Below are 23,609 nucleotides of genomic sequence, written 5' to 3' on the forward strand. Positions count from 1 at the left end.
TTTTCGACAATTGGCCTTCCAGTGCGTGTTGCATCTTTGACATCGAACTCTCTTTTGAAAAATTTGGAGTTGTACCTGCCTTTCGAAAGAGGTTAAGGTAAGTTTGGCATTTTTAAGAAGAAAAAAGACAATTTAAAATTTAAATTCAACGTGTTTGTACAGTAACCAAGATAATTAATTTGGCTTTTTTACAGTGTATAATTATTCATATACAATTATTTAGAAATACAGCGTGTCCACTCACTATTGAAAAAGCTAAAGTAAAAACTGATGATCTTTGAAGGAACCAGTTTTCTTTGAATTTTAAAGAGATTGCCGATACTTCAATCGATTTCCGCATCGTTTCCTGTGGCACTCCCAAACAAACCCACTCTATGTTTACTTTACTCCGTTTACTCTGAGAAATTCCGTCAGAGTACTTCTAGTAATCTTTTCTCTAAGTTCCCTTTTTGATTAAAATGGGTTTTTTCCTTATATTTAAGAACACAATATTGAGAAGATAGATTTTTAAGTCGTAATCAGGAATAATTCATATATCGCTGTGATTATTTTTGAATAAGCATTGAAAGTTTGACAATGTGCCCACTACCTATGCCAATGTGATTTTTGCAATCTTTCATACAATATCATTTTTGTCAACATTTCAATTTTTAAATAATTGCGTTATAAAGAAGTCAGATTTAATGACAATAAGCTAGCAAAATTTCAATTGATAAAATAAAGTATAATGGTTATTCTGCAATTGCATGAGCAGGTAACTTTTGCTAAGTTATATAAACATTACGCATAATTTTTAATAAAATACCCAAAAATTTCAATGAAAAATTTTGAGTTCTTGGGAAAATTATCAGTAAATGTGAAGTTATTACCATTTTCATTTGATGTATTCAAATACAGTAACATTCCTAAGATTCGATATTTTTTATAGAATGAATTATTAAGAACTATTTCATTGAATTGATTCTCGTCAACATGTAGTTCTATTTTTAATTTTACTATTTGTAATTGCTTTAATAATATTGATAAATACTAACATTCAGTTATATATTCTAGCCAGCTTTGATTCAGGCAATTTTTGCTGGAGATTTAGATGCTACTGAGGTTATACTGAAAAGTAATGTAGATGTAAATTTACAAGGTAAAAGTACAAAACATATATATTTCATTGTTGATAACTACAGCTTTTATTGTTGTAGATTCAGAGAAGCGAACAGCTCTTCATGCCGCTGCTTTCAAAGCAGATTCAGATATAGTAGCAGCTTTAATACAGGCTGGAGCTCGAGTAAATGCAAAAGATGCTAAGTGGATCACTCCTCTTCATAGAGCATGTTCTATAAATGCAGATAAAATTGTGTCTTTACTTTTGAACGCCAATGCAGATGCTAGAGCAAGAGACAGACTTTGGCAAACACCTCTGCATGTTGCAGCAGCAAATAATGCATATGAGTGTGTTGCATTATTATCCGATCGTGTTCCCAATATAGATTTAACTGATAGATCTGGAAAGACAGCTTTGCATCATGCCGCTCATAATGGTCATACTTACATTGTGGATTTATTGATTACTTCAGGTGCTTCAGTTAATGCTTCAGACAAAAAATATTTTCGGTAAGTCTATCTCTCTATTGTTGTAAGTATTTAGGGATATGATCATTTCATTCAAAAAAATTTTTGAAATTTTTTTAAATGTCATTATCTGTGAGATTCTTGACAAAAAAATGAGATAAAAAATTACTTTAAATATGCCATATTTTCAAAAGCTGAGAGGGGGATGAAATTTTCATCTTCAATAAAATTTCACTGCAGCTGTGTTCTTCTGGTTATATTTTAATGACCCTAGTGAAACTAAGTATGCTTAAAATAATACTGAAGGATTTTACTACCGGATTGTTCAACAGAATTGGAAAATTCCAGCCTTTTCAGTAGTGGTCTACTCGGTTTATCACCTGACTACAGTAACAATCTTTAGAGGTTTCTAGTTCTAAAATTAAATGATTCAGTTCAGTGAATTCTAGTGTTAAGTTAAAATATACGATCTAGAAACCTCTGAAGATGCTTACCGCAGCAGTAAGCCAAACATCAGGTGAAAAATGGACTAGGCTACGACTACAAAACCCTGAATTTTCTGTTAAGTATGCTCAGTATACAATTCCAGTGATTCTTGAATTCAGGTAGACTCATGGCTCTACAAACTATTGCTCTGGAAATATAAGCTTTTTTCTGGAGTAGGTGGAGTTTCAAGCAAATATAAAAAAAATTAATATTCTAAAACATGAAGGTTAAGGGTAAACTAAGAATATTTTTTTGTAAATGATTTGTATGATAATATTCCTCAGTATCTTACAAAGTATCTTTATACCATGAATGATTTTAATTGAAGATAGAAGTTTGTCAACAATAATACACAACATTGGGAGTGGCACCATGTTGTGTTCTACTCTCGCTGAAATTCCTATGGAAACACTTACGTCCTAACCCATTTTCAGGCCTCTACACTTTGCAGCTCAAATGGGTCATTCGAAAACGATAGATTTTTTGATTCAGTGTGGAGCAGACATTAATGCAAGTGATTGTAATCAGTGTACACCTTTACATGTTGCAGCAGCTAATGGTGAGAATATTGTTCTGGTTGGTATACATTGATAATATAGTCTATTTATTTATTGAGATAACTATTATTAATAGGTCCTCAAATTCACCCCTGTGGTATTTCACAGTTCAGAATTTTGTCTTGAATCATCTAGATAATGTCTTACTGCACCATAATGGTATGCAATCATTTCGAATTTGAATTTTTTAGGATGTCAAATAACCCATAGTTGGATTCCTTTATCTTAATTTTAATTGATAGTACATCTTGAGATGCACCTAAAGGTAATTGAGTCATTAATTTTGGAAATTCTGGAAGATAATCCAAATGAAGTATTGCTACAATACGATGGCTTTTCTGCACATTTTTATGGTGCAGAAATACAGTGTCTAGGTGAGGAATATCGTAGCAGATGAATTGAATGACGAGGTTTGATAGAATGTCCAGCTAGGAAATTGGATCTCATATCATTAGATTTTTTCTGTGGTTACCTGTGAATAGTTATCGACTGAAAGTGAAGTCAGGAGCTTTTGAGCGCGCGTCATTCATGCGAAAATTGCGCCATTGGAGACTGTATACTCTATATTATATGAGATATTCTTGACGTCATTCATTTAAAGATTTACATGTTAAATGTCAAATCTGTTGGAAGTGTGTTGGGTGGAGTATTAATTTTTTTTTTGGTATAAACTTGAATTTCCTCTGATTCTGGCATTAGCAGGGTAATTTGAGATCCGACTGTATCCCGAAAATTTCTTGGTTTTTCTGTTCTAGATAAATCGTGTTTAAAAATGGACAGACATAATTGAATTTGACCTCTGATTCGTTAGACTTTACCTGAAATAAAGTACAGTTATTATTAATTTACCTGGTTTAGTCATTCTATTCCCAAACTTGGGGATGCATGAACTAGAACTAACTGATAATTTCAGGCAATGACAGTGTCTGTAGAGTACTATTGGCTGCTGGAGCAGATAAAGATGCTCAAAATACATACGGAAATACTCCTCTGCATATAGCCTGCCTGAATGGTCAACAAATGGTATGTCAAGACCTTGTTAGTGCTGGAGCTGACCCAGATGCTGTCAATTTTCAAGGACAAACGCCTCTTCATATAGCAGCTGCAAGTGCACACGGGACAGAATGTATGATGTTCCTTTTATCCCAAAAAGTTGATGTGAACAAAAGAAGTTTAGATGGTAGGACACCACTTCATATGACTGCAATACATGGTAAATTCACTAGGAGCGCATCTTTAATCGATCATGGTGAGAAATAGTTGATAAATTTATTATGTGATATATTGAGTCTGAAATTTCATTTATATTACAATGATATAGGTTTTGTTCTGTATTAATTATTCATTTTTATTATTAATAGGTGCTATTATTGATTGTGTTGACAAAAATGGTTGTACCCCTTTACATATTACTGCACAATATGGACATGATCTTCTTGCCACTACTTTGTTGTCTCTAGGGGCTAATCCTTCATTTAAAGGGTATGTTCCCATTTTGTCAGTATTTATGTCGGTGATATTTTGTCGTAAACTTTGATTGTATACAGGGCGAGTTTTTTTTTATTGAATTCCCGAAAAGTTTTCAAATCTTCTGTAAATTTACGTATCACGTAATCTGATAGACTAAAATTTCCAAGAGTTATCGGCTGTTCAAGCACTATTGACTCACCTTGTATTGTAAGATAATCGCTGTATTTTAACCTCATACAAATGCCAATGACACAACTTTGTCATTCTTTCTAAAATGGCAGTAAGAATAGTTATTTATGCAACAAGTGCAAAAAGTGAATGTTTAATGCAATAAACAATTTTTGCACGAGTTGCATACAACATTTTTTCGACGTTCATGCAAAAAGCAAAAAATGATTTATTGAGGTGCGGCACTAGGTGTTGGAAAATGAAAAGCGCAACTTGAATACTTTATTATTAATATCGATTTGCATTGAAACCGGAACTAATACGTTACGAACAATTTAACTCAAACTTTATTTTTACCCTCAATGTTGAAAGTGAATGAACAATTGGTGCAATTTTCAATATGAATATTTCGTAGTGAAGTACTTTTTAAATCCACTTCTTGATTTGTTACTGGTTTAAACGTACTAGTACTTGGTTACTGTACATCGTTATTTCCTTCAGACTGAAATATTTGTTTGTCATGATGACAGCGCGTTGAAGTAGAATGACAGATGAGTGCAATAAACACTTTATTGCACTAGTGCAATGAAGAACTTCTTTCTCCACTAAATATAGTTCAATAAAGTTTTGATTTTTGCATGAATGTAGAAAAAAATATTTTGTGACTTGGAGTTATGATCATTCAAATTAATTTGTAGGTTTGAAGGAAGAACCCCTTTACATATGTGCTGTCTTTCCGGAAATGTTGAGTGTTGTAGAAAATTTCTTATAGCAGGAGTTGATTTGAATGCTGTGGACGATACTGGAAAAACACCAATTCATTATGCAGCCTATAAGGGGTGAGTATGTTTTGTTTTCTCACACAGTCATTCTTATGCTGTAGTATACTAATTCAATACTCTAGGTATACCATCGTGTATTCTAAATGTTTTTCGCACTTTTCACTTATGATATTTTTAGTTCCGTTGAATGTATAGATCTACTTGTGAGCAACGGTGCTAAGTTTTGCGAAAGAGACAACATCGGTCGTGTTCCATTGCACTATGCAGCTGCTCAAGGACATTATCAATGCGTTTTCACCCTTTTCGGTGTTGGAACCCCCGTAAACGCTGTGGATAATCAGGGTTGTACGCCGCTACATCTAGCAGCTAGATATGATTTGGAAAGCAAATGTGTGGACTACTTTTTAGAACATAAAGCGGACCCACTGAGCAAGGACAAGAAGGGTTTTACCCCTCTTCATTATGCTGTTGCAGGTAACGATGTTTTGTTTTTCAGAACACCAACATTTTTCCATTGATTTATTGAATATGTAGTGATTTTGATGCGATCATAAATTATTTGTGAAGGGTTTTCCAATAAATGTTTCATTTTGATATTATTAGTATTTGAACTGGGGTCGTTTTGGTTCGGTAAGCCTTCCGGGAACTGCGACCATGCAGATCTTTTGTTCTCTACCCTACTCATTCATAGAAACCCAGGGAGGTCGTCAATGACGTTAATAAAATTGACAACCTCCTTAGGGGCCTTGGCCGTTACCTCTCTGGTATCCAGGACCGGCTTACCCATGTAAATGGTTCTTAGGTCAGCCAGCTCCGGACACTTGCATACCATGTGTTCAGCTGTTTCTACTTCCGATCCAGAGCCTGCAAATCTCGTCTGCTGACTTTCCCATACGGTACAAATGATGTTTGTACCGACAGTGCCCTGTCAGCAGTCCCACCATCAACCGAAGCTCGGCTCGCGACAGCTTCAGGAGCTTTTTGGCGTAGGTAGGTGAAATTTTCACGAATTTGTTTGCCTGAACAAGTCTAGGATTGTAAGTTCAGTGGATTGTCCTGCTGTTCAACTCCCATAGCTGGACCGCAGCTTTATATTGGTCTTTTCCTATCCCACAGAAAGGCTCAGGTCCAGCAGGTGTTAACCTTGATGCACTTTTTGCAAGTTCATCAGCTCTTTCATTTCCTTCAACCCCACAGTGCCCTGGTACCCATAGAAGAGTCTCCTTATTTCCTCTGGCCAGTTGCTTTATGGTGTTACGGCACTCCCAAGTCAGCAGAGACCCCCGACAACACGATTCCAGGGATCTCAGCGTGGTTTGGCTGTCTGTGGTGATGTAGATATGCGCCCCCTTGAGGTTCATTTTGAGACACTCCTGGGCGCATACATAAACAGCCATTATCTCGGCCTGTAGAATCGAGGGCTCACTTCCCAGGGCTTTAGAGATCCTCAGTTTAGGTCCATATATCCCAATACCGGTGCCCTTCTCTGTTTTTGATCCATCTGTGAACCATATGGATGACTTTTTGTCCAGACGATTTACGAGACTTATTACACTAGGACGATCATTTATAACCGTTTCAAAGGGCGTTTCAAAATCGTAGGTGGTTGGCATAAGATCCGATGGTTTTGCGAGGAGGTTTGAATCTAATTGATTCAGTATCCTCATATGTCCAACCAGTTTCCAGGAAGGAGCTTTCCATTAAGGGAAATTCTTGTTGCTTCGAGCAGGCTACATTTCCTCACATGTAGGTGTAAGGGAGGCAAGTCTAGTATGACATCCAGCTCTGCCGTGGGAGCTGTGCGCATAGCTCCTCTGACACCAATACACGCCAGCCTTTGCAGTTTCTGCAACCTGATGCGTGTGGTTGATATTAAAAAAACGAGTTTATTTTAAGGGTACTTGATGGATTTCATTGTACTGTTAAGTGGAAGATATAAAGACTAAAATTCTTGCTGGTGTACCCCAAGGTTCAGTGCTTGGACCATTGTTATTCATAACTTATACTGCTGACATAATGAGATCTATAACCCATTGCAAATTACTAGCTTACGCAGATGACTTCCAACTATATTATCATTTTCCTAAAGAATCATATGAAGAGGCTTCTCGTGTAATCAACAATATTTTACATCTTGTGCAAGAACTATCTACCGTACATAATTTAGTCCTCAATCCAGAGAAGTCAAAGGTAATGTGTTTTGCCAACAAATATACTGCTAGTTTCCTCAAATCAAATATGTGTATTGAATTGAATAATCATCGCTTGGAATTCACTGATGTCGCTAAAAATTTGGGTTTAATAATGGATACTGATTTACGCTTTTCAGAACATCTAAAGACTTTACTCATGAGGGCATATTCAAACTTGAGACTTATATACCCCAACCGGCATATACTTGATATGAAGACCAAGAGAACTCTTTGTGAATCTCTTGTCTTATCCCAGTTCACATATTGTGATTTTATCTATGGGCCGTGTTTGACTAAGATTAATCGCGATAGAATACAAAGAGTGCAGAAGTCGTGTTTCAGGTTGATTCATGGTGTAAAGAAGTATGATCCTATTAGTTATAAAATCAGGGAGGATGAGAGTCTTTTTATGGAATCGAGGAGGAATTATCACCTAGGTACTTTCACTCATAAGCTTCTTTGTAATGCCGAGGCTCCACCTTTCCTCAGGAAGAGATTCGTTCGTCATACAGTCCATTCAGGAATTATTGACATCGAAGCAGGCCGTGAACGTCTAGTCGCGGCATTATTTCTGGTTACAAAAATATCACTAAAAATTGCTGTGGTTCATCATAGAAATAACCAGGTTGAATTATTTTCATCATTTTTGTATCCGGAAGACCCTGAATTTTCAAAATTACGATTATTACGAAGGGACGCATACAGTCATGATTTCATAAATTGGAATTCAGATTATATAACGTAAAAATATAGTGAAATGCTATCTCATTTCAAGGAAATCCGATGAAGAGATATCTATTCATTTAAGAGTCAACCATGAAAGATCCTATTGAAGATCATCAAGATATGCATGTTCCTTTTCACCAAATGCTCTTCAAAAATTGTTGCATTCTTGATGGACACTGGATACCAACCTGCTCGCAAAATTCTTATCATATAACTCTTATGGACCATTTTAACTGTGGTGTCTAAACTGGTGAAAAAAACAGAAAAAACTGGTTGATAAATTTAAATAGTGTAGCTTAGTCAATGGGAGAGCCATATCATAAGACAGAAATAAAATTCAAAGAATCCATTTAGTATATGAAGAATTTTGACATCACAGTTGTACTGTAACTTTCAAAATTGGAACCAATTTATCAGCCGATGTGTCAATTATTTTCCAAAGTCACTATTTATTGAAACTGTTGAATGATTGATTAAACTTGTATGAAGAATATAAATACTATTTATACACTTTTATTTTTATTGAAATGCTGTTATACTATTTACTATTAAATTACATAAAGTATTTTGCCCATAACAGTTTTGACTCACTCACTAAAAGCATTTTTGCATGAAATTATATATAATTCATGAATTTCAAAATTTTATTGCATTCTGTTATTATCTGTAAGTGGTTAAGAGGTGAAGGAATTCTTAAATTTACTCTTCTGAATATATTTTCGATGAAATACTCAGTAAAAATTCTATAAAGCAATTAGAATTTATTAAATAAATAAACTATAGATGCAATGCCAAGACTTTGTTTACAGATCTTTTTCATATAGTTTGATATAATATAACTTCGGTCATGCAGAAAAGGTATCAATTTAGCAACCCAATTATAAAATAATTCTCCCTTCTTAGATTTATATAATCCTCATTCCTCCAGATAAATGAATTTCACATTTTGTTGCAAATATTCTCTGTATCCACCATAAAATCTGTTTATCAATAAGAATTTTCCTTTCATTAACTGTTTTGAACTTGTAACCAATTAAGTTTATGTAATGTTGTCTTTGATTGATCAAAATCCAGATGCTTTTTGGTCAAATTTCATCCAGGCTAATATATTGGTTGCTTTTAGCTCGGCTTTTGGTAACAATCAAATCATTCAATGATTCTTTGAAGATGAAATCGTATTGCACAGGTTTTCTATCACTAATAATCCAGGCTGTAATGACTTGCCTTCTTCATTTTTCAAACAGTACTGTGAGAAATACTCAAATAAACTAATCAATGTGTGTTTGAAATTGATACAACTTTTAAGTTTCAAAATTTCTTCGATCAAAACCAATAACACAAACATACTGAAATCTAACCTCTTGTCAATGACATTTCCAATGCCAAACCGAAATCTGCAATTCAAAATGTTACTGAATGAGCCAGTACCAACTTAATTTCGATTTTCCATAGCCACCCGGGATGTCAATAATTCCTGAATGGACTGTAGTAACGTTCATTCGAGAGTTACAAGATTTCAGGATAAATTTGTAGTGCCGAGACATAAAACGGCTTTATTTCAGAGAAGTTTCATCTTTCAGTCAATAACATTTTACAACTCCCTACCGAATGAGTTCAAATTGTTGAATATCAATAAGTTCAAGTATAAAGTTAAAAAGTATTTGTTGTGTGAGCAATAATTGATGTATATTATTTCAAGGGTGTGTATGGTTGTAATCTTCATGCTGTGGATTTCGGGTGCTCATTGGGTATACATTTCATATTTTGTTTTATATGTAGGTATATATTGCTGACTTGTTAATTATTATGTACTTGTTGGATGCTAGCTCATTGCCGGTTTGGGGAGGGTTGAGTTTGAATAGCAGTCTGCTAGACTTCGCCTTCCGCTGCTAGGTGATGGGTTCATGTATTTCTCTATTTTCTTTTGTGAAATAAAGACGTCATTTATTTTATTTATTTATTTATATGCCATTACGTGACCCCAAAGAAAAAGGTCTAAAAGTATTAAATCACAAGATCACCTCTTCAAGAAATAAAACGGCCGGGAAACTTTTGTTGTAAAATTGAGATTGTTTCGTTGTTTGTGTGACATGTGGCGCTGCCTTGTTGAAAATAAACGTCATCCCAATATCTTCCAATTCCGGCCATAATAATCTTTAATCACAGCCTGATTCCCAAGATCACACTACAGGCTGCAGCAGCAATATTGTGAGTTGTTCTTCAGCAACGCACACGGTTTCGATTATTCTCACCACTAACTTGTCCCAACAGCTCAAATTTTCCCAGCAGTTTCATTATTGATGGCCAAGGGGAACCAAAAGTGCTTTAGTTTTGCGAACTGTGACTGCAAAATTTTCTCCATTTTGAAGAGAATTTTAAAAATTTCATTACATTATTGAAGCATGTACCGCTCCATTCTTATTAATAACGTAGATTTCAATTGTCAAATGTCAAAAAATGGTAGCTTCAAAACTGACAGCTACCCAGATAGAGGTCTATTCAAAATGAAACCTCTTATTGGAAAGCCCTGTGCTTAGACTTATTGCTTTCTTCTTCAGGTGCTGCTTTATATTTTGTGCTTTATATTTTTGTGCAATTACTGAGCGAGTTTAAAGTTAAATTGACCTTTGTATTATTGCAGGTAATAATACTATAGCAGGTTTAATGTTGCTTGTCTCATTCAATTATAAACTTGAAATCGAAAATCTATCTTCAACATTGGTGACACCTCTTCATTTAGCTGCCAAAGTTGGAAATTATGAAATTGTAAATACTCTCATTCAACGTCGTGCGGATGTTAATGCTCAAGATGAACAAGGTATGAGGTTTCAAAACCTTGTTGAATTAAGGGTACTCACAGAATACTAACTTCAAGATTCATCAAATTCATGACATTTAAAGTGGAAGATTATTTTAAATACCTGTAAAACCTTAAAATTGACAGGTGTTAGTGTAATATATCACGATGTCAATTGAAAATCTAAAATTATTATGTTGTATGTTTATCATAACATAGAAATATTCATCTTGGCCAAACTATAATAATTGTGAAAAATTTGTGATAGGAATGGGTAGATGACAAATAATCCAAGAATATTTCTAGGGACCACACCGTTGATGCTTGCAGCTCGTGAAGGGCATTCACAATGTGCAATTGTTTTAGTCTTAGCAAAGGCTTCTGTGACGATCTGTGATAAAATAAACAATATGACTGCTGTACATTACTGCGCCAAAAATGGATACCACGAGTGCCTTCGAGAAATATTTAAAAGAGGGGAAGGAAAGGAAACCATTGAAATGACTGACAGGTGAATGTTTACAAGAGTTGTTCCAATTTCCGTTGTTGACTGAATTTTCTGTGATAAATATGTTCATTCTCAGTTTCACACAGATTTCACGGTTGTATTTTATTATTATTTGTTGGTACTCAGAACTCTCCTGTCACGATTCATCTTTTATCTGTCAAATTCGTGATACAGAAAACTGTTCTGCAAACCAAAATTTTTTAGTTCAAAAATCAGTAAACGATATTTATGGAAATATTCCATTAATTTCATTAAAATTTCAGTGAATTAGAGAAAATAACATATAATACTTGTACAAAAAGATATTTTCCTACAACTGCTATGAAAAGTAGCGTATTCTCCACAGCTTACTCAATTCCAAAACTATGTATTGCCCATACTGTGGGAAATATTATTCCCCACGGCACTTTGCCCACACCTCGCATGGTAGACCAATGAAATTGGGCATTTGAGTCGTTTCTATGGAAACGCAATAAATTAGCACATACTGTCAACGAAGGCCATTTTGATTTGAATCAAGTCCATTACTTGAATTATTGAAATTTGTGCAGTTGTAGGAAAATTATAGTGTGCAACATGTGGAGAAACTCCTTTTCTCGCTCGTGTGTTTGCGGCACTCGCCTTTCAGGCTCGTGCCACAAACTTCCACACTCGCGAGAAAAGTTGGACTTTCCCCACTTGTTGCACAATATACTATTATAATACTTGTTCATTTGTAGAAGATTATCGACGTCTTCTGCACTTCAATTATATAACTATTTGAAAACTAAGGTACAATTACATTTCCAGCTTACAAAGGACGCCTTTAATGCTTGCTGTCTCTTTTAATCACATAGAGTGTGTTAAAGTTCTATTAGAATATGCTCTAAACGTAGAAAAAGTAGTGAATATGGTGGACAATGACTTACATTCTAGTCTTTTTAGAGCTGTGAGTATTTTTCTTGGTAATCCATATGCATGCATAAAAAAATTGTAGTTAAATATTTATAAAAATTCATTTTATTAAGTTTGACACAACTAAATTTTCAGGTTACTTTAGGTCACAGTAAAATTTTACAACTTTTGCTAGCCAAGAATGCTAAAGCCAATTTAGTTGATGTCAACGGAAAGAGTGCTATCCATCTGGCTGCTGCATGTGCACATTTATCCTGCTTACAAATACTGGTGGAGTATTTGGAACCAAATGATGCTATTGTTATGGACAGACAAGAGTGTACTGCTCTACATTGGGCTTGTTATAGAGGTAAGTAAAATTTACTTAAACATATTCTAGCTTCGGGTGATGGTGAGACTGCTGATGGGGCACTGTCGGTACAAACATCATTTGTACTGTATGGGAAAGTCAGCAGATGAGATTTGCAAGCTCTGTGGATCAGAAGCAGAAACAGCTGAACACATGGTATGCAAGTGTCCAGAGCTGGCTGGCCTAAGAACCATTCACATGGGTAAGCCGGTCCTGGATACCCGAGAGGTAACGACCAAGGCCCCTAAGGAGGTTGTCAGTTTTATCAACGCCATTGACGACCTCCTTGGGTTTCCATGAATGAGTAGGGTAGAGAACAAAAGATCTACATAGTCGCAGTTCCCGGTATGCTTACTGAGCCACAATGACCCCAGTTGAATAGTAATAATAGCTTGTGATGAATTATTCATGAAGACATATTGAAGAACTAATCCAATTCACCATCAAAGGTTAAAAGATGACATCTTCAGGTGACACATTTTAAACGATCCACTGAAACAATTCCTTGGGAAGAGCTTGGATTAAAAAATGTTGCAAAAGAAAGTTTCTTATGTAATTTTCAGAGGGACATGGAACGCAGACATTCAATGTGACCTTGGAGTTTATTTTCAAGGTCGAGTAGATTTTATACTTCACATTTATTCCTCATAGAATCTATTGTTTTTTATTCCATATAAACATATTAAAAATAAAAACTGTTTTTGTATTCTGAATTTTTTTCCAGTTGCACACATGAGTTGACAGCACGATAATAAAATCTCACCTTATGCGGAATTTTAAAATTGCTACCACTGGAAGAAGTTGCATTGGTTCATAGTTTTGAATTTCAGTTTGTGCATAATTTCAGATAATTTTCTTTAGTATTATTTTTTCTTATTTATTTATTTCTCATTATTCATTATTTTTTCTCTTTCATTGATGCTTTTATCAACTGTCTGAAGCATTGAACAAAGGATATGTAGGATTTCACGTATGCCTACTTATGCGTTTCGTCCCTGGCACACACACCGGACTTATCAGTGTGACTTTGGTATATTTGTGTGTGCCGTGTCACAGACGCTTGGGGAATTTATTATATCGGGAGCCGCCGGGACTCGAACCCGGCACCTTGTCGCATCTCGGCGAGGGAGAGTCTACACTCTTACCCTCTAGGCCACCGAGTGCTGTGTTTATTGTTGTTATGTGGAGCTTTATGAGCCGCCACAGATAGAACAGTTCATTCGATCATGGGGATACTTTTGAACATTTAATAAAGTGGAATTAATTAATTTAATTTTTGTTTGGATTGAAAAAATATATAATTTGTTACTTATCTATCTATGAGTATTCACTTCTTCAAATATGCTCAGTAGTTTGTATGTAGAATATTTTCATCATAACCAGTCTGAGCTTAATTTCATATCCCCATAACGGTTCTTTTTATCACATAAACGAAGGAAACAAAATGTACCTAGTTTTTTTTTACGGAGAATAAGATTCTGCGAAGAAAAATGTATATTCTGTATTAAAGAAAAATTGACCTCGAAATGACCTTGAAAATCAAACTCCAATTCCATATTGAATGTTTACTTTCGATGTCCTCCTGAAGACTAAGAAACTTTCATTTGAACCATTTTTTTAACGGTTATCTCCCGTTCCACTATTCCAATTTTAATGACATTTATTTTGGTATGGATATTAGGGGTTGATATGGTTTTCACAGTGGCGACACCAGCTTTCAAAAACAGGGGTGTCCAAGGAAGCGCCAGATTTTTTTTGGGGGGTCATAGTAAATCGAAATCATAAATCTGCTAATCTTGTAACTATTTCAGCCTTATTGTGTCTCAGGTTTTAGGGGGTCAGCATAATTCTAGGGGGGTCTGGCCCCCCTGGCCTCCCCTAGCGTCGCCACTGGGTTTTTACGACCAAAAAAATATTTTGGAGTGCTGACTTTCCAAAAACGAAAGACAAAAAAGCATAAAGCCACAACAATTGGTATTTTCGTTTCTTCGAGAAAATTGTCAAAAAAAAAATGATAAATGATATATGTTGAATCATCCAGTCGTTTATGTTTTCATAGCCACAGGCCAAGAAGTTTTTATTTAATATTGTATTCAGAGGACCGAATGAAGCATATTGAAATGAAAAATCCATATGCGAAATTTTGTAGAAAAAAATACACAAATAAAAATTTGAACAACCCCCTAAAAGACCGTCTCTTTATATCAGTGCTTTTCTCATTTTCTTGAATATAAATCTTCTGTAATTATTTTAGGTAATACAAGCTGTACTGAGTATTTACTCAAAAAGGGCTTATTCAAAACATTGATAGGAAATAAATTCTCTCCAGTTCACTGTGCTAGGTGAGATTTATACTGTAGTTTTTTAATAACTACATATAACTATATTCAACTAATAATTCTAATGATTTCATTTTTGACTTCAGTTATTCAGGTTCAGTTCAGTGCCTTCAATTATTGCTTGAAACTTATGGAAAAGAAATAGTGAATTTATGTGATACTCGAAAGCGATATCCCTTACATATTTGTGCCTTACACGGGCATATCGAATCTGCAAAGCTGTTATTGGACAATGGAGCAACTTTGGATGCTTTAGATGAGGAGGAAAGGACTCCTTTCATTGCCGCTGCACAATTTGGACAAAACGATATTATTGGTATGCATAATATTCTTATTTTTTTGCTTTATAAAATGTTTCTCAAATTTTCCATTCAGCAAGAAAAAGTAAAAGAACACATTAAACACCGAAGGAGTGTTAATGTTTGTTTTTTTTTCAAGTTTTTTCTCTTAGCACCTTTCCTCTTTCCTTTACAAGATATTCAACTTAAATGTGGTATGTTTCAAAATAGTTTGGTGGAAATAGAACTAGCATTCCTCAACAAACGCATATACAAATTTAACGAAAATCAAAGTGAAAAGTTTCGAAGTATGTAGTTTGGTGCAAACGGCTCTAGGTATAATCTGAATTTTAATGCTTCGATGGATTTCTGTTTATACCATTCATTGCAATAGGACTGATGGAACATTTTGTTGCAGAATTATTTTTACATTATAAAGTTGATAAAAATCATCAGGATAAATCCGGCAACACAGCGCTTCACTGGGCTTGCCTCAATAAACACATGTCCACAGCTGTACTTTTGCTGGAAGGCATGACAGATTATAATGTGATACACAGCATCAATAAACAGAACAAAACGTGAGTTTTATATTTAGATGTTTATTTTCATTTTGAACAAGACTTGAAATTGTTGAAATGATTTTGTTTTTTTTTCTTCTGAATAATTAATAATTTAGTTGTATAAAAGGTACACAGATGGTTCTAAAACCACGACGAGTACTGGCACTGCAGTATTTGTGGCTGTCATCAAATGCTCACTATCGTTAAGCCTCTGTCCAAGCAGATATAAAGGGTGTTTTTTTTTCGAGGTATATAACTTTAAGTTGGCATTACTGTTCAGGATGGCGACCGATTTAACAGCTGTCAAGTGATTTATTCTCAGTTTGGTTTGGCAATTCATCATGAATAGACTCACGCCTGAACAACGGTTGCAAATAGTGCAATTTTATTTCTAAAATAATGGTTCTGTGCAGAATACGTATCGCGCACTACGTCCATTTTATCGTCGACAAAATCGTCCATCAGAGCAGTTAATTCAATTAACCATGAAACGTTTTCGCACCGCATTCACTCTTATTGATAACTCGCATCCCCAGAGACGCCGTACGGTGCTTACAGAAGAAGCTATTGCTGCTGTAGAGCGTAGCTATGAGGAAGACCCGAATGAGTCTATCCGCCATCGAGCACAGGAATTGGATCTGTGTCCATCCACTTTATGGAAGATTTTGCGGAAGGATCTTGGTTTGCGTGCTTACAAAATCCAACTCGTGCAAGAATTGAAGCCAAACGATCATCAAGTAAGGCGTAGATTCGTCGAATGGGCCCAAAATGAGGTTGCCGTTGTTCCCGATTTTCATAAGCGAATTTTGTTTAGCGATGAAGCGCACTTCTGGTTGAATGGCTACGCCAAAAAACAAAACTGCCGCATTTGGAGTTAAGTTAATCCTCAAGTGTATGTCGAAACACCGTTACATCCAGAAAAACTGGCTGTTTGGTGCGCTTTATGGGCTGGTGGAATCATTGGTCCGTACTTCTTCAAAAACGATGATGGCCAGAACGTTATAGTCATTGGTGATCGGTATAGAGCCATGATTACTAACTTTTTCATTCCTGAATTGAACAACCATCATGATATCCAGGAGCTGTGGTTTCAACAAGACGGTGCAACATGTCACACAGCTCGTGCCACAATCGATTTATTGAAAGACACGTTTGGTGACCGCCTAATTTCACGTTTTGGACCTGTGAATTGGCCTCCAAGATCTTGTGATTTAACACCGCAAGACTACTTTCTGTGGGGCTATGTAAAGTCACTGGTCTATGCGATAAGCCACAAACCCTTGACCATTTGGAAGACAACATTCGCGGTGTTATTGCCGATATACGGCCACAAATGTTGGAAAAAGTCATCGAAAATTGGACGTCCAGATTGGACTACATCCGAGCCAGTCGTGGCGGTCATATGCCAAAAATCATATTTAAAATGTAATGCCACAAGATTATCTTGCGGATAAATGAAAATCATGTCAATCGAATAATCCATCGTTGTTTTATTGCAATTTAAAGTTCTATAGCTAAAAAAAAAACACCCTTTATCTACAAGTAAGAGTTTCAGGACAGGGAAAAAATCGAAAGAGAAACACTGGCAGAATATTCCTGGGTTTTTTCCAAAAATTTTTTCGAAAATTACTGCAAGATCCAAGAAGTATCTGGATCTTAGTTCTTATGCACCACCTCCTCACTGGATATCTTACAGAAGGCATTGCCACCTCAGGAGGCACCTCATAGAATGAGTCTAGCACAAAACGACGAGTGCATATTCTTCGGGGAGGAGAAATAAACTACGGATCATGCGATGACGGAATGCCTCGCCATTGCTAGGCAATGCAAAAAATGTTTTGGACCCAGATACTAGAGTTCATTAGAACTCTGGAACTGGAAGGCGAGCTGTAGACTACGCCTAATGGCGATAATTTCTCTGATATGGGGCACAATTGACCATAAGGTCGCGGTGCAATGAAACTCTCCTTAAATCTGAATCTAATATAAATCTAGTTATACAAAAATTTACTTGAAGACATTTTTTTTTCAGGGCTCTTCATCTAGCAGCAAGAAACGGGCTTGTCTGTGTCACTAGAGAATTATTGAAAAGGGGCGCTTCAGTGTATGCAGTGGACTCGGAGGGATATACTCCTGCCTTAAGTTGTGCTCCAAATAGTGAGGTTGCCCAATGTCTTGCTTTAATTCTATTGAATGCTAAAAATAGTGCTTCTGGAGAATTTGGTGAGTGCATAAAATACTATACAATGAGAAAGGAATTTTCAGATTAGTTGTATTTCTTGATTTCATTAGATTCAAAATTCGGCCCAATTTTTTTGTATGAAATTTTTTTTTACAATTTTATCTATAAACTTTTGAATACAAAATCATCTTTATAGTAACTTCTTTATAATACATATATTCTTTCGATATTTCCCAGTTCCCAACCATTTGCTGAATTCCTTTTTGTCGATTGCCAAACGAACCACCATGATTCAACAAAATTCCTCCCTCCCAAAGAAAAATAGCCAAACTCAAACTGACAAAGCTCTACTGAAAAGTTCATTAGAAACTGATAAGAATAGATTACGTTTTGATCCCCCGATTTGGTCGAAAAATCCGAAAATTTTGTTTCCTTCTTGTTCTTCATCCCTTATGCCGTTCTTCACGATGTCAAAATGGGAAAGGAAACATTCTGATAATAGTGAAGAGGAATGTTTTCTGATTGATAACAGTGCACAAAACGAGAAAAACCATGGATTAGGAGGGGAGGTAATGCATATACACTGCGCAAAAAAATTAACGCACATTATGGAAATCTCAAATTTATTCTACAACTGAAGGTGTTCTCAATGATAATTATTTTTATCAGAATTATGCATGCATATGTTATCCACTTTCAACGTTTTTCTTCAATACAGATGTTTTTTCCCAGCAGGAATAAAAAAAGATGAGATTATCAGATTTTGAATGTATTGGCTCCATTCTGAAATCAGTTGTTCTCGATCAATTCTAGTGATCAATAGTTTTTCTTTCGTTTGATTTTCTACACTCGATCGCTATGCAACGCGAAACACGCAATTTGACCCAAGAGGAATGTGCCCAAGCGGTAGTTTTGCGAGAAGAAGTGTGGACATACACAAGAATTGCAGAAAGGTTTGGAGTTTCCCATACAAGTGTGTCCACAATGCTGCAGCGATTCAGGGAGACAGGTATGAATTTCCGAAGACAAGGACAGGGTAGACCACGGTTAACAACTGCCATTCAAGAACATTACTTGAGAATTTCTTCGTTGAGACAACGGTGTGCAACCGCTAGCCTCCTTCAAAATCAGCGAGAGCAAACTCATGGGGTGAAAATTAGCACTCAGACAATAAGAAATCGCCTCAGAGAATATGATTTAAGGCCTCGTGTCGCGGCAAGAGGCCCAGCTCTTACCCCAGCCCATCGAAGGGCGTGTTTGGATTTTGCAAGAGAGCATATCCATTGGGAAGAGGCTGATTGGGAAAGAGTTCTCTTCACAGGTGAGTCTAGATTCTGCCTCTACCTTTGTGATCGACGTTCCCTTGTATACAGACGTCCACATGAAAGATATGCTCAGTGCAATTTCCTGAATACTACTGGTTTCGGGGGAAGATCGATTATGGTATGGGGTGGAATATCTTTGACTGCTCGCATAGACCTAGTGGTCGTTGATAATGGAGCTATGAATGTTGATAGGTATATAAGGATTATTCTTGAAGATCATGTAGTGCCATTTGCCCCATACATTGGTGAAAATTTCATTTTTATGGACAATAATGCCAAACCCCATCGTGCGCGCATCGTTCAGGAGTACCTTGAAGAGGTTGAAGTATCTCGAATGGAATGGCCAGCAAGAAGTCCAGATCTTAATCCAATTGAGCAGGTTTGGGACAACCTCAATAGAAGGCTGAAAGTTCAGAAAATCATCCAGCTACTTTTAATGACTTAGGAATCCAACTCAGAGAAATCTGGGAAGGATTAGATCAGAACATTTTAAGATCACTCATTTTGAGTATGAACCGTCGTTGCCGAGCTGTAATTAACGCAAGGGGTGGAAATACCAAGTATTAAATCACTTATCAGCATTCCAGTATTTTGAAAATTGTTTATTTCTCTTCTTTCACATAAGATTCGGTGAAATCCTGAATTTTTCTTCCATTTAATGTGTCTTGTTTCGTTCAAAACCTCCCCGAGAGAACATAAAAATTAAGTTATAAAGTCAATGTAGAGTTAACTTTCATTAAAATTGAGATTTTCAGAATGTGCGTTAATTCTTTTATTCTATTGTCAATCTAATTCTGCCTAAAATATGTATGTATATATATGAAGATATATTTCCCACCTCATTAGTATTATACTAATATTTTTCTATTTTGACTAGAGCAATAAAGGCTTGAATCTACATAGATCATTTTCTGATATGTCTATCAATAGACATAATGGCGGTAAAATAAATCTTGAAGAGACTTTAAGAGCGCGAACTTTGAAAGAATTAAGTGATCGTAAAAAAGGATGTAGAGAATGTTCGTTGTGGCAGAAGAGGTGTTCAGATTGTACTTTGAGACATTTGTTGAGACAGCATTTGCAGGTGAGGAGTTCTTATAAGTGCAGCCTGCAGAATAATCTCATTCATTATTAAACTGTCAGAGGTTACCTTATACCTAGTAGTTTTTTCCATAAAGATCATTGTTTTCAGGGTAAGCGTTCACCAAGAGAATTCAATGAGTTCTTGTTGAAACTGTTGAATGAAAGTTCAACTGAATATAGGCAGAAATTGCTTCATGCCTTAGATGCATTAGGAAAAGGATTTGAAAATTCTTATAACAAAGATTTAACACCTGATATCAGACAAGTAGTGCGCTTTGGAAAAAATAAAAAAAATTCTAGTCGAAGTAAGAGGTGAGGGCCGTTCCTTGAAAATTTTGCAATTTATTAATTTCTGTACTCGCATAGAATGGTGTCCAAAATGGATACTGGAAATTTAGCTACCTTTATCAAGAAGTCTCCAAGCGTCAAAATAACTTTGGCACAACCGAAGAATTTTCAAGAACATAAACAAGTAGAAAATGTCAAAAGTGCTGAAACACTGATACAATTAGAAAATTCTAATTCGCAGAATGGTAAACCGACAATTTAATGAAAAATTTTCACGTATGATAGAAGTCATTATTTGTGTTGTTGAGTTCATTAATGATTTTGATCTATTCATTTAGTTTCTGTATTTCATAGACTCGATATTTATTAATAATAAGGATACTCCCGACCTCAAGGAAAATGGAGATAATCAAAACTCTAGCGATACATCTCTTCAACAGAACAATGAAATGTTGCAGTATCAAGAGTTTGTTACTGAATTATTGAAGGAAAGTAACAATCCCGCGGTTAGTGAATAAATTACTTGGTGTTTTTGTTGTTTTATGATTGATGCCTTGTGTAGGAACCTGTTTTTCAACAAGACTTTCTTAAAAAACTTCAAGATATAAAACTGGAGAAAGACTATTCAAAAATTCTGACGGATTATGTTAAAAACTTATTAATTGATGGTAAAAGCTCAGAAATATACTCATGTGAAAGATGCCTCACAGATGACGATTTATTCAAATATATTGAAAATTTAACAGAAATAATGGAACCTTTAGAAAAAATAAATGAATCAGAGGGTCAGGTAATATATATTTTTTCTTTTAAAACATAACTTACTATGATAATTATGTACATAGTTAAAAAACTCGGAAGATGATGAAATACTCCAGACAATTGCAGATGAGTATCTGGAAAATTTCGAAGAACCTGTTGATAAGATTGAAGAAAATGAAACGGATAACGAGAATATAACAACTGAATTGTACACTATAGTTGATAAATCAGAAGTGGAAATAAATAAAGAAGGAGGTATTTTTTAACGTTTCAGTTTATTTCTTTTCTTTCTTGATCATGCTCAACATAATATGATTTTCCATTGAATAAACTAGAAAGCAACAACTTATTAACTTTGAATTGATCATATGAATTTTTCAATTTTATTCTCTTTTACAATTCTCGCATCAGAATCATTTGTTGCTTTTTGATGAAACGAAAAGGAATTTATTTTATGCTATAGTTTTTGAGCGTTCGTCATCGAACGTCTAATTGTAATTTTAGAATTTTGAGCCAGGAATGGTCTCATACGATAAGACTCGACTCACTGATAACGAATCCTCCTCGAAATCTATTCTGTTCGGCCGTCCGTAAAAAAGAACTCTCGAACGGAAATACCTGAAATTTTCAGGGAAAGTTCGGATCTCGGTTAAGTTTGTTAATGGACAAAATCCGACAAGAGGTCCTGTAAAAATGGCCGTTCAAAATCTTGTTTTCCTGATAGTTTTAAAACTTAGCATTTTTGTATTGAAATTATCCAATTTTATCGTGACCAGAAAATTGACGCAGTTGAAATTTAGGGTGTTGATATGACATAACAATTTCAAGGTCCGCGCTCAATTTTCAGCTGATCACATCATCAGAACCACAGAAAATTCAAAAAGAATATTGAAAAAAAACCAATATTTCCGCGATTAAAGATCCCATCGTGTGTGGATAGCTTCATAAGAACTTCAGAAAATTCAAAAATATCGACAAAAACCCTCAGAGGGTTAACACAAATAATTGTTTAAAATGATTGCATTCTTTCAAGAGAATGTTTAAAGAGTTAACGTTCTGTTTTGGTCTATTTTCTGATTGAGACAATGTGTAAAGTGAAGAATGAACGATTTTTCATCATATTTTCAGTTGAGAATGAAATAAACAACGTTGGTGATTATGACTTGATTGAAGATTACATTCTTCCTCCTCTGAAAGTCAAGGATTGCCTTGATTTGGATGGCTGCATCAGTATTATACCAGTGCAGTTCATACTAGAGGAGAAAAAAGACGATTTGAATACAACTAGAGTTTATATGATAGATAAGGATTTAGGCAACGAATTAACTCAAAGCTTGAGAGGATCTGGCAGCATACTGGATGTCCCTTTTTTAACCGAAGAATATGGTCTTCAAGATCCCTTGTCGATTTCAAAAACAAAACCCAAACCCAAGAAAGAATTTGCATGTAGTGTCTGCTAATGCTCTTTAATTCACATATTTTCTGACCTCATAACTCTGTACATCTTCTGCATCGATATTTTTATTTATGAATACAAATGATACTGCTTCAAAAATTTTGGTACCAATTAAATTGATTGACATCAGTTTACAACCATTTTATTTCTTCATTCTGTTTCTTTTAATATTATTCGAACTCATTAATCTATTCTCTGAAATGTTCCTTCTATCCTGAATATTTAGTGACGAAATAATTTTCATGTAATTTTTATTTTGCAGATTCTGTTCAACAGCATGTAAACAAAGACATCAACACAGTCAACAATCAGAACGAATTAATTATTGATAAAGCAGAAAGCCAAAGTAACAGACAATGCAGAGAGGCATCTAATGAAAACTCAGAATTTAGTGACAATGAATATTATTAAAATTTTTCAAGACGTTATTAAATCGTCTTCTGTAATTGTTGCTCAATAATTGGCTCGAATGAGCTCTTATTACTTACGAGGGGAACTAACATCAGAAACTAAAACTAATAATTATGTATTGTTAACTTAAAAAGTCAATTTGTGTTGATCGAACAAAAATATAATTTGTTAATCCCATATTGTAGACATAATTGATTGAGAAATTAATGCGATTTAAAGGGTGATAAAAAAAAATGTGTACTTCTTATGAGCTCTCATGGAACGTCAGGAATATTGTGTTCAAGAATAAAGGGTCAGAATGATTTTACAAACATTCTGGGTTTTTTATTCTGTATATAAATTGCTTTTTATAAATACTTTTTAATAATGCATTTGCCAATGTAAATAATTGTTTTTAACAGTTTCTGAATACAAAAATTGAAATCAA

General features: G+C 35.1%; 1 protein-coding gene across 4 annotated transcripts; it reads left to right on the top strand.

Annotated features, from left to right (window-relative positions):
* Positions 1 to 430: 430 nt before the first annotated feature.
* LOC123678530 (serine/threonine-protein phosphatase 6 regulatory ankyrin repeat subunit A-like) lies at positions 431 to 23,609 on the top strand. Of its 4 annotated transcripts, XM_045615601.1 has the most exons (25): positions 433 to 754; positions 1,054 to 1,138; positions 1,197 to 1,608; positions 2,487 to 2,611; positions 3,523 to 3,858; positions 3,971 to 4,091; positions 4,946 to 5,086; positions 5,208 to 5,503; positions 10,589 to 10,765; positions 11,051 to 11,255; positions 12,042 to 12,180; positions 12,282 to 12,495; positions 14,750 to 14,837; positions 14,921 to 15,150; positions 15,531 to 15,693; positions 17,708 to 17,898; positions 18,095 to 18,426; positions 20,060 to 20,266; positions 20,375 to 20,577; positions 20,632 to 20,798; positions 20,908 to 21,059; positions 21,116 to 21,343; positions 21,399 to 21,570; positions 22,444 to 22,761; positions 23,034 to 23,609. In XM_045615601.1, the coding sequence occupies exons 1-25, from the start codon at positions 728 to 730 to the stop codon at positions 23,180 to 23,182; spliced, it is 4,878 nt and encodes a 1,625-aa protein (XP_045471557.1). In that variant the 5' UTR covers positions 433 to 727; the 3' UTR covers positions 23,183 to 23,609. The 4 variants fall into 4 exon arrangements, with proteins under 4 accessions (XP_045471558.1, XP_045471557.1, XP_045471559.1 ...); XM_045615602.1 differs by lacking the exon at positions 10,589 to 10,765 and having other exon boundaries at positions 431 to 754; XM_045615603.1 differs by lacking the exon at positions 22,444 to 22,761 and having other exon boundaries at positions 434 to 754.

This window comes from Harmonia axyridis, chromosome 4, assembly GCF_914767665.1.
Source record: "Harmonia axyridis chromosome 4, icHarAxyr1.1, whole genome shotgun sequence".
Classification (NCBI taxonomy): domain Eukaryota; kingdom Metazoa; phylum Arthropoda; class Insecta; order Coleoptera; family Coccinellidae; genus Harmonia; species Harmonia axyridis.

Bases quoted from the DNA above. Each gene is read 5' to 3' on its own strand.
- LOC123678530 (XM_045615601.1), top strand. From the start codon at position 728: ATGGTTATTCTGCAATTGCATGAGCAG. The intron at 1,139-1,196 runs GTAAAAGTACAA...TTATTGTTGTAG, and splicing joins TGTAGATGTAAATTTACAAG to ATTCAGAGAAGCGAACAGCT. The intron at 14,838-14,920 runs GTGAGATTTATA...TTTTGACTTCAG, and splicing joins TCTCCAGTTCACTGTGCTAG to TTATTCAGGTTCAGTTCAGT.